Genomic DNA, 12145 nt, shown 5'->3' on the forward strand with positions numbered 1-12145 from the left:
GGTAGGTTGGGGGCTTTATGCGCTGGTGGAGGAGGTGAGGGAGCCAGGTGAAGGTTTCAATCTCATGCGCAGTCACGGCTTGTGTAACGTACGCTGGCGTGGTGGATTGAGATTGGATCGCCTATGATGGGTTGCCTGAATATGCGATTACATGGTTCCCGCGGAGGTAGGAGTCGGTGGTATGATCTTTGTCCAACAGAAGTCCTATCCATATCTCGAGAAGTTAATGGTATGACCGACACAATTTTCGTGATGGTTAAGGTTACCCGCTGGTAGCAGTTTGCCCAAGTCGAGTGATAGTTATATCATGATCTTCTGTACCTCGACGGATATTCCCGTGGAGTTGATCGGGTGCGGAAGTGCATGTGCCTGATGGCGATCACACAACCGCATCCCACCACACCATACCACACCTATATATATCACATTACCTCTACGAGGTTATGAAATCCATCAGTAAATAGATCTAATGATGCATTCCCCACTCGCAGCGTAGGAAATGTGCAGGGAAACGCATACGAAACGCATCGCCTGATGCATTTCCAACAAGCCCACCCGGGGAAATGCATCATTTGATGCATTTCCCAACCTGCTCTGTAAAATCGCTGAGACTGCAAAGCTCCAGCTACGGCCAACTGTCTACTACATATAAAAGCTCATTAGAACCATCTTCTCTCCCCCCCGCAAAGGTCTTTGGACCTCCTGTACGTACCTCCTGCTCTATCCGTACCTGGGCTTGGGATATTCCACAATACACTCTTCGATCCGAATCACAACAACAGAGTATTCGTAATAACCCTAACCCTCGATGGAAGTACTCGAGAAAATGAACGACCAGCATAGGCATATGATAGGGGGTGGTTCAAACTTTCAATGAATTAATCGACCATGTTCACCATCGCACCGGTCGTCTTTGCAGTCGCTTGGGGTTTAATCTGGTCAGAGCATGTCGTCTTACATTAGAGATGCCAAGGCGTGACCACGTACTCTGACATGGTAGACTCCCGAGGGATAACAGGCTTTGGAGCAACATCCAGCAACGTCATGGGCATGTAAAGATGCGTGGGATTACGTTTCGACGATAGTGGGCTGACCCCGCTCAACCGTCCTTGCGCAATCTGGGATCTTTTCTATCTTCTTGTCCTTCAACATCCGTACAAAAAGCTCGACGTCCCCTATTCGCACACATTCAACATCCGTACCAGCTTCACGAGGGATGTGGATTCCAACCTTTTCTGTCATATGGATTTCGAATATCTGCACTACCGGTCTTTCTCCAGCCCAAGCGGTGAAACCGTGCCTAAGTCTCCAGATATGGTTTCGATAAGCTCTACAGACTCGATATCCCACGCTCTCCTGACAACACCAGAAAGAGCAGTCGCCGGTACCGCTTCAGCCGGAGTCCCGCTCTCTGATCACCAACCAATTCTGGGCAGTTCTGTCATTCGTCATCGCCTTCAATACGCATCGTTTGAGTAGTTTTATAAGATTTTACTACATTTCTTATACCTGATGGCCCTCCGGCGGATGCTCTTCTACCCTTGATGGAGGTATTCCGGCTTACTCGGTCCGATACCGTTACACAGACTCCAAGGCGTGGTCCGCGGGGTAACCGCCCCCCGTACGTTCGGACGCAATTCGGGCATGGCCGGTCCGGGGGTGGTGGTGAGATGGACACACAGTGAATGCCAGTCCAATCAAATGGTGAGCTACATCCAACTACGTGCAGCCACTCATGGCGGTAGTTAACTCTCCTCGCTTAGAATCCCATCATGGAATGGCACTCTGCTTATATAAGCATACACAGACCAGCGAAGACCACCGCTCTGCAGCGGTATTCAACTCCATGTAACAAGGTACACACAGTCAATGTGCACTCCCGATCATGATTAGGCACTAAATGAGATCAGCCTCCGACGCGATACACTATCGATAACCAAGTATCACTGCATGTATAGGAAACCAAACATTGCCCGCCCGTAGCCGATACCCCCCGACATGACGAAACCCGGCAAAGCACAACTAGGGTTCACGTAACAACTCTACTGCCATGGACTATATCTCTTTGGAAACGGTGCTGGAGTGTCGAATCAGTAAAGTTCATAGAGTGTTGCTCTGCTTAGTGAAGCGCGCTAGACGCCTGTGGTCAACACACGCTGACGAGACTACCGCCCTGCAGCCGTTCACAGATGATTTTTAAGCCTGCCTTCAATTAACCGTGCAGTGGTATTGTCGTAAATCATAAATTACACACAAGGTGAAATTAGCAAGACAGGAGGGTGCCTGGTACGGTCTTGGCAATCCAAGCCAGAAAATCAACATATCGGAGCATTTATCAGCCCAAACCGTATTGAAGGAATCCAATGTTTGTAATTGATTATTACTGTTGATGACATCATAGTCTTCAAATCCAATATTTGCTGTAAGCACCCGCCCATCAATTAATGAATCAGCCCGAATCGGCGGTATATTTTCACTTCCGAGTGACAGTTCGCGCTTCTATTAGCACGACTGACTTATGCCGAACATTACATAGATCTGTGCTGGTCAATTGACGAATAACGGTAATCCATGAACAACGCTAGACTGTTTGTCAAATTTTCTTATCCTCAAAGACCGATAGCATATCCAATGATATGGGAAATCGGGCTGAACTCGTGCGATTCTTTCATGGTATTTGGAGATGCGGGGCTAAGGTCAGGATACATTGGTTACTTTTGTGCCGCAATCAATCAACTAAGTGCTCTGGGAATTTAATACACACACCCGACATATCGCAAAGGGGCCGTAATATGAAATAGCGAGGCGTTAGTATGCACAACATGGCAGGAGTTTAAGTTTGCGCGTGTCAGGACGAGAATAATTTCGCGTAAGGATATATGATAACGGAAGGGAGGTACTGCAGTCGTTCGTGCGCAGTCTGAAGCGTGAGCAGTATCATCGGAAAATGCGAAATAATCCCTCACAAAGCAACAGTAAACGCATTATGGGCGCAGGGGTAAGTGAGAAGACACAACGCTGCCAAGGCTGCGCGAAGGGTGTCTTCTCACGATGTACTCGGGGCAGGTAAAAAGTACCGGACAATGCAGGTTTTTGGTTCACCAATGGGTGCGCGTGCTAGGCGTGAACTACTGCAAAAAAATGCCCAGAGACAAAACTTGTATTGTCCGGTACTTCTTACCTGCCCCGAGTATCCCCACCCCCGAAGTACGTGCGTGCATCCTGCCGGAAACCTGCAGCTTTACATACAAAGACCGCAACGTTTCCACGATGCCGGTAGTGAAGCGAAGTAGATTTGCCGCAGTATTTGAGAAAACCCGTCCAACCAGAGGCAGTCGTAATTTGGACGCCAAGATGCAGGTTTTGGTGTAGAATATCCCTGCTGCAGCGCAACAAATGTTCTCAAGATGGTCAGTAGGGTTGAAAGCCGCAAGCGTGGAAGATATGTCTTTCCAATAGCATCGTTTCCCGTGCGCGCGCCCAATTGGATTAATGCGCAGCGCAGCAGACCAGCAAGCTGAGTTTCCAATGGGGCTGCCCGGGACTGAGAAACTACGGCCCGGCCCAGGAAGGAAATCAGGGACCCTGTCCCGGCCTAGGAGCGTCTGCTGGGAGTGGTCCTAGGACTACTCATGGGACTGAGATACCTTTAGAGCTGGGTGGGTTACACCTCAATATCTTGATTTTTGGCGTAATAGTGAGATAGGGGCTTAACATATCCGATACCCGATGCCGTTTAGATCTGGTCACGCATCATGATTTTTTAGACATAAACGGTGGCCCCAATATGATGTTGTCCTTTTTTTTTCAGAGAACGCATGCTTTTTCACGAACATGGGTTCCTCGGGACCAGTCCTAGGACTGGCACATTCTAGCCCGGCCCAATCCCAGGGAGAAAACGCTGGCCCAGTCCCGGCCCAGGGAGCCTAGTCCCGGGATAGCCAACTAGTACCTTGTCCTATTGGAAAGTCTGCCAGCAAGGGAGAGAAGATTCAAGAGAGATTAGAATGGAAGCCGGTATAAGAATGGCCAACCGGATGAAATTGAACATATAAAGAAAAGTGCGGTAATAAGATGGATTGCATTCACTGAGGAGTCCAGTGTGACGGAGCCATTTCAACTTTCTGGTGTATGAGTACACACAGGGCCCGGTTACATGCTGAGAGTTATTGTTAGAAGCCAGTTGCACAGTGACATGCAAGTACTGGCAGTGTCGTTAGCTACCAGCTGTTAGAGTAACTACATTCTGAGCGCTAGGTGGAGGATCTAATCATGGGAGCAATGGCTGATGAGTCTATGCCTTGCCAATGATTAGAAGACCAACCAGAGTGAAGATATGAATAATCGGTGATCCTCTGTATCCTCCGAGCATACAGGTCCACCGGTATCAGCAGGGACTATACCTGGGAAGTCTACAATAAACGGAAACTCTACAGCAATGATTAAGCTTACACCTGAGTGGCAGCTCATTCATGCAGGCCCCGGTTGTGTGGCAACCAAGGCTGTAGGTGTTACAATGGCTTTGACTAAGGGTGGTTGCCTTGAGTATCGGAAACACCTGCTAGCGCTTAGAGAAAACTGGGGTAGCGGTGGTATTGTTTCCCCTACCGATGGAAGGTATCACCGGAACTTAGTAAGGAGTTAGGAGCAGAAAATAGAGGCCTTCAGAGTATAAGTACTCAGGTCCATTCTCGCCTTATAGTCCTAGTCTCTCCAGTCCTCATCAGAAGGAAAACCAAGTTCTTATCGGTAGCAGAGCCCTTAAAGATTATTGAGTTCTAGCGATAGTATCTTTGAATAATCCGCACCCAGATTGTCTATCTTGCACAGCCATCTCTATTCTATCCTATTCTATTTCTCTTAGAAGAGACCCCCGTTACAGTTTGGTTCTCGAGTCTGTGAAGTGAAGTAATACCTCATCATCCAGTACGACACGTCTGAATGGGCTATTCTTTGTGCGGGTCCGAAATTTCAGAACATTGTTCTCAATTGTATACTTATGACTGACCTGATACTTGAGGCATTGTTCCTCTTTTCCAACGGCAAGCCTGCCTCTCGTAATAAAATCCCGTATCAAATCAGCAGTTTGAGGAGAAATCCGGTATCTGTTAATGTACCCGTAGCTTTGGAGGTGTTCCTACCATGCAAGTTTTGCAGCATTGGAAAAAGGATTACGGGAAACGTTAGACATTCTTGAAGTATGAAAGCAAGATCGGAGATTGCTGTAAGCTGTTCTTGAAGTTCTGAGAACCCATAGACGTGGGGCGCATTCATTTATAGAGCTGTTGGCAGTCGGGCCAAAGGAACGATATCGGGCGAGAGGAAAGCCATCGGGCGAGAGGAAAGGCACCCGGGCGAGAGGAAAGGTACCCGGGCGAGAGGAAAGGTACTCGGGTGAGAGGAAAGGTACTCGATCGATAGGAAATGCACTCGGTCGATAGGAAGGGTACTCGGGCGATGGCAGAGTTTTCGGTTGAGAGCACGAGCTGCTACAGGTCCTGAGACAGGTGTCGGAGCTTGTAGAGCTTCTGGGGCGAGTCCACGCCTCCTGGGGTGAGTCCATGCCTCCTAGCGCGAGTCCATAACTCCAGGGGTGAGTGCACAAGCTTATACAGCTTCTGGGGCGGGTAGAAAGCTACTGAGACAGGTACAGCTCTCCTGGGACGAGCACAGCTCCCCTGGGGCGAGTACAGTTCCCCTGGGGCGAGTATAGCTCTCCTGGGGTGAGGAAAACTTTACTGAGATGAGTACAGCTCCCCTGGGGCGAGTACAGTTTTACTGAGACGAGTACAGCTATCCTGGGATGGGTTCAGCTCTCCTGGGACAAACACAGCTATCCTGGGGCGAGTACAGCTCTCCTGGGACGAGCACAGCTCCCCTGGGGCGGGTATAGCTCCCCTGGGATGAGTACAGCTATCCTGGGACGAGCACAGCTCCCCTGGGATGAGCACAGCTATCCTGGGGCGAGCACAGCTCCTCTGGCCCGAGTACAGCTCTCCTGGAGTGAGGGCAGCTTTACTGGAGCTAGTACAGGTACTAGTACAGCTCCTGGTCACCCATAGCTTTACTGGAGCAAGGACGGGTACTGGTAGTACTTCTGGGACGAGCACAGCTGTACTGAAGCGAGCACAGCTCTACTGGAACGAGCAGAGCGCTTCTGGGGAGAGCAGGGTTTTCCTAGAGTGAGCAGAGAGCTTCTGGCACGAGCAGAGCTGTACTTGGGTGAATAGAGGTGCTGGTATGGAGGTGCGTCATGACCTATCACTCGGTTTGTATAAAATAACTGCATCGACTTACGCCAGCTGTTTATCCTTTTCGTGATCCCACTCATGTGCAATGTGGGGCTGGGCTAATTTGGATAAACCGCTGGAGTCTTACGCCTTACCTCCAGAGGAATAAATTCATGGTACAGTAATCGGACAACCCTCTTCCTCTATTTGCAAGGCGTCTATCCATTCTGTTTGGACAATATGACGCACTTTTGAGGCCCTCAATTATATATCATGTACCGCTAACCCATCACAGGTCGGAGTTGAACCCCAGACACTGCGACATATGTCAGATGTTTATACTACTACACTAGGTAGCATTTGCTGCCTCTCTTTCCGGGAAGTACATGTTAAGGTAGTTGCCTCGCTGAACCTCAATTGACCCCTGCAAAAACATTAATTACTACATCCGGTATAGAGAACATTTTCACAATTTCCGTTAAGGAAAGAGGTTCTTGGTACTCATCCCTATTGCCCAGTCAAGAGAAAAGCTCCTTCCTATCGCGCCCACCTCCCTATCGACTATAACAATACCACTCAGGTGTCAGCTTAATCATTGCTCTAGAGCTTCCGCCTATTGTAGACTTCACAGGCATAGTCCCTGCCGCTACTGGGGGACCTGCATGCTCAGCGGATGTAGAGAATCACCGGGCATTCAGAGCTTCACTCTGGCTGGTCTTCTATTCATTGGCGAGGCATAGACTCGTCAGCCATTGCTCCCATGAATAGATCCTCTTCCTAGCGCTCAGAATGTAGTTACTCTAACAGCTGGTAGCTAACCACACTGCCGGTACTTGCATGTCACTGTGCAACTGGCTTCTAACAATAACTCTCAGCATGTAACCGGACCCTGTGTGTACTCATACACCAGATAGTTGGAATGGCTCCGTTACAGTCAGTCAATTACAGAAGCGAGTGCCTGATCAGTTGAGAGACCTCGTACTCGGTCAGTTGGCGGAGTGGGTGCTTGGCCGAGAAGTAGGAGACAATACCTGCCTCTACCCCCACCACCTAGACCTCCTCCTTTACAACAAACCAAACTTTACCGGTTTTTCAATACGTTCCTTACGTACCTTTTCTAATTCTGTTACTTATCTTTCTTAATTCATTATAATTACCAGGAGCCTGTCAGTAATTCGGGCACCAGCAGTCTCTAAAATATAGGCTAGATAAGTGGGAATCTTGACGATCGGGGGTGACTTATACTTGGACCTTTGTCAACAGATTAGACCATCCAACTTAACATGTGCCTTGTAGAAGGATCGCCCTATCCATCAAACTTAATAAATTGTTTGCGCACCTGGCCAAATCGAAATCTTGATCAACAGATCAGAACAAATATAATAAGACTTACCTCTGATATTAGAGCTGTCGGATCCGGTTGACACTTCTTCCACCACGTACCCGCTACTATTAAAAATTGTATCGTACATGATGAAATAAACCGTGACAGCGTGGAAAGGCCTAGTGAACATGGAAGGATGAAGCAGAAAAAATGTTTGTTATCGGAAAAAAGGAAGGATGCTATATGAATAGCTCACGGTATCAAGTATGTGTTCAAGATGCCTTTTACTAGAAGCTATCGAGTGGCCTAATAACCAAGGCCGGCGGGCATACCGCGTATGCCTGTTCGGTCGAGCCAGATGCAGCAGCGACGTAGCTGCTACCTGCTCATCACCCGCTGACTATGAGCTCGCCAGTAATACAGAGAAGAATACAAGATTCAGCGCACAGCAAAAGAGAAGGCGGCTAGTGGGGGGCTATTCACACTGCCACGTTGAAAATTTGTTAACCGCTGTCACTGTTCTTTTTTCTTATTGGCGTACGGTATAGTAAAATGTCCGGTGAACGGGTAGCGCCTACGAATGGGACAGAACAGCTCCGACCTTCTCATATGAGACATGTCCAGAAATGTTTACTTCCCTGCTCTAAATATATCATATATCGCTCATGCCACCTGCAGGAGTTACTTATTGACATACGTCTAAATAGAGTTTCAAACTTCTTCCCTCTACCGGAATGCCCTTGTTACGCCAACGCCACTTTACCGGACGGCTATCGTTTGTGCCACAGGGAAGAGCCATCGGTACAGAGCAATGGAAGACCCATATAGCAAGAACATTTCTGACCTCTCTTTAACTGAGCTGGCAAACGGGGGATACGAAGCGGGTAGAGAGTTCTATCGCAGAAATACAACAGGCTTTCATTGGGGTCCAGAGCCCAACTACAGAGGAAGCTCGACTATTCTTAGGTCGACCATTATTACGATGATCATGGTTCTCTGGCGTCTAGTCAATGTCGACGTGTATGCCAGCGCAAAAAGCTGGCAAAGAACCCTTTATAACGCTGTCTGGTTAGTCTCTGCCATTATCAGTCCAGCTACAGTCACTCTTTATGCCCGTAAGCAGCTGCGAGAGGCCAGAGACGTCTATAAGTCTTACCTCGAGGCTCCGCGGCCGGAAATGAATAGCGTTCAATAACCTGAGGATGACCTCCCCGTTTGCAATCACCACGTGCCCCCAAACACCCCCAAAAACATTAATAGATACTCTCCTCTCTTAGAGCGGGGCCTAACGCCGGACGAGCTTAAGATGAACGGTGCCTTCCTGGTCATATCTGGCGGCTTCGCGTACGACAATGGTGGGGAGGGCGGCGGAATGATAATCTCCCCTTCAGAATTCAAAAGACTATTGGCCAAAGGGCTGATCGAAAGCTTGGCACATGACTCCGAAGAGATAGAAGACAAACAGGGGATACCTTCGCAAAAATCGTAATCGCTGTTCAATTGTGTTCTGCCTTAATACAATTAATTCTAAGGGAGTTAGCCCCGTTGCCGGTGACGCCACTCGAGGGATATTCCTATATCGTAATATTCACCGGTTTCCTCACATATTTGTATTGGTTGAACAAGCCGTTTGGCGTTCGAAGTCCAGTGAAACTGAGGGTCACGAATTGGGATAAATGGAGACCGCTCTGGGTCGAGGAGAACATTAACCGGAGACCACAAGAGGATAGCTATGGTGTGCTCGACATTTTCAAGAAACACATAGAGGTTTTGAGAGACCCTGAAGACCTTCATTATATATATCCCCTTCTCCGCTATGCAACATCATGCCTCTCATCATGGGGAATCGCATCCGATATTATCTTTCTTACCGACATTGAGAGGCTTGTGTGGAGAGTTTGGTGTGTTGGAGTTGCATCACCACTGCTACTGAGTTTATCTCAGTTTCGACCAGAGGTCAGAGAAACTATACCCTATAAGTTTTTATTCCTTTTGATTTGTCCTTCTACTTTCTCAGTGCCATGGCTATCTGCATTATCTCACTTATATCCATTCGAAATCCCCCGCTCGGCGCGTTTCAAGTTGTTCCATGGAGTAGCTTTCTCCCCTCATTTCACTAGGTTCTTCCTGGGTTTTTTCAGATTTTCTTTCTAGTTCTCTTTTTTCCTAACCATTCCCTCCGATTACCTTTTTCCTTCTTCTTCCTTTTGAAGGTTCATAGACCGGGATGGCTGGAGATACCCCTCGACAGGTTTATGCATCAATTTATGCATTTACGCACCATTTTTGTATAGACAATGCATCAAGTGATGCGTTTTCTGCGCTCCTAGAGCAACGGCAATCGACGAACAACAGTAGGTTTCGCCGAATACCCAATACCAGATTTTGAAATATCTGTTTGTGCGGGCATTCAACGAACATTTAATGTTCTTAGTGGATTTCCGGTGTTCGTGACCTACCTATTGCCGTTTGAGCTCGTTTGGAGGTGGTCTTTCGTCTGACATTTTCTTCTCGGCTTTCGCCAGCATAAAGCTCATCAATGGCTAGTCTTTCGACTCGGGTCTCGCAAGTGGTCCGACTCGGGGGTTTAGATAGCGCTTTCTTCTGCTCCTGTAAGAACTTTATTGATGAGTGCTTGGCGCTCATTGTTCAATTAATTCAGCTGTGAGTTCCTCTTATTGGATGCAGTAGTCGATGTCGAGGGGAAGGGGGATGGGCTCAAGTAGGTGTTGGGGCGGGTGGGGGTTAGGTGGTCTGGTGTGGCGTGGTGTATTGGTTGCGTGACGAAGGTAAGTTGTAGGGGGAGCTAATCAAAACTAGGGCACTCGCGTGTTACGAATCCTGGGGTCTTGGCGGGTGATAATCACCATGGTCAAATGCCAAGAAACCAGATGATACCCGATGATCTGTGAACGCGGAGTGTTCCGATATTCATTTTAGAGCTAACTAAGGTTAATCGGGTTGGGTAGGTTGGATTGAGATTTTAGGACAATAACATTGGCCAAGGAAAAAGCGGTCCAAGTCGAGTTTCAATACATATTAGAAGTGCAATCCGCGAATTTGGGAATTCGGCAACCAGCGCGACACACCAAATGGAGCACCACAACCACTTTCAAGCAACACAGCCACGTCCTTGAATACTCCTCGACACCTTTTGAAAATCTTTAAACAGAAGATACAGAATATATTAATAGTGTAAGAAACCTTTTTTTAAAAAAAAAAAATAAGAAAAATACTTCCCTTAGTGGGGGGGGGGGCTGGTGATCACATCTTTGACACCAGTGCGGCCCAACAAAATAACCGGGTCACTATTACTGTAACCAGCACAATCGCTACGGTCAATGTATCTGATAGTGAACTCTCTACCCCATCCAAACACCCTATAAATTCCTCATATAATAGTTTTTAAAAGTTAATGACTCCCTACTAATAAGCGATGTTCACGGGAGCATGGCAACCAGACATGAGAGCTTACTCGTTTTCGTAACTTCATACTTGTAATCCAATCTATAACCACTGTATAACTCGCTTGATTCGCTCTCCAGGAGATAGATTCATTTTTTAATTTTCCTATTTCTACGGCAATCTAAGCTGCAAATCCTAGAGTCCTTGGGATTAATTATGATCTCTAAAAATAGTGAAAATAAAAATTCTAGTTCTCGCTGTACGCAAGAGGATACCGATACGATACACACCCAACCACCCGGCAACAACAAACCCCGATGACGACTAATTTTATTTGTATTTTGGTGTATTAAAACAATATCTCTTTACATGCACTACTAAGCTGTTTAAAGTTTTGAAGGGCTTGATTGTGTTGCTCGAAGTTGGTTGTTGTGGGTGTGTCGCGCGGTTGTCAAAACCCCAAAACGACGGAGCCGGAAACCGTGTTCAGGTTAAGCGAGGCTTGGCACTGGGGGCGCGCTGTGGAAAGCTTAGCTGTGAGCCGGAAACCGGGTTCAGGTTAAGCGAGGCTTGGCACTGGGGGCCGCGCTGTGGAAAGCTTAGCTGTGAGCCGTGATTATTGTGGTTAGGCATTTGTACTGTGTGAGGTATTGGAGAAGAATGTCAGAGGCTCTCCTCTTATCATCAATAATATTGATATATATATGTACTTATGTATCTACAGCTTGCGGTAAGATTATTGTAGAAGTATGGGAGGAGTCCTATTGGCTTGCCCAGCCATAGAAACCCTGTTTTTAGACCCCTGTTTCTACCTCTCGCTGTATCACCTTTTTGCTACGGAACCTGCCAAGGGCATCTTTGTGTAACATGGGCTGCACCTGGTCGCGGATTGCTGCAGTCTACAAGGCGGTGGATCTTATTCGCTCGTTAAGCTGCGCGTATCAGCCGGAGACACGTGTTTTGGTCCGGATCCCCCCCTATCCATGTCTCCTCTTCTAGGCAGCAACATCTTTGCTACCCTCCTCTACTCTTCTTCCGCACCAAAACCATAAAGTCATACCCTGCTACCATTAGCACTTTTATCTCATTCCGAAACGCAATCGCTATCGCCATTCTTATAAGACTCGTCCGAGTCCAAAATAAGCTCCATAAAAGCAATCAGGTCCACCGCCGCTAAACGCACAAC

General features: G+C 47.7%; 1 protein-coding gene across 1 annotated transcript; it reads left to right on the top strand.

Annotated features, from left to right (window-relative positions):
• Positions 1-8365: 8365 nt before the first annotated feature.
• On the top strand, positions 8366-9043 carry H6S33_007157 (uncharacterized protein; the record flags this gene model as incomplete). The annotated part of the gene is made up of 2 exons (XM_044838507.1): positions 8366-8669; positions 8832-9043. The coding sequence occupies 2 exons, from the start codon at positions 8366-8368 to the stop codon at positions 9041-9043; spliced, it is 516 nt and encodes a 171-aa protein (XP_044689321.1).
• Positions 9044-12145: the final 3102 nt, after the last annotated feature.

Source organism: Morchella sextelata, assembly GCF_020137385.1.
Source record: "Morchella sextelata strain SCLS chromosome Unknown scls_22, whole genome shotgun sequence".
Lineage (NCBI taxonomy): Eukaryota > Fungi > Ascomycota > Pezizomycetes > Pezizales > Morchellaceae > Morchella > Morchella sextelata.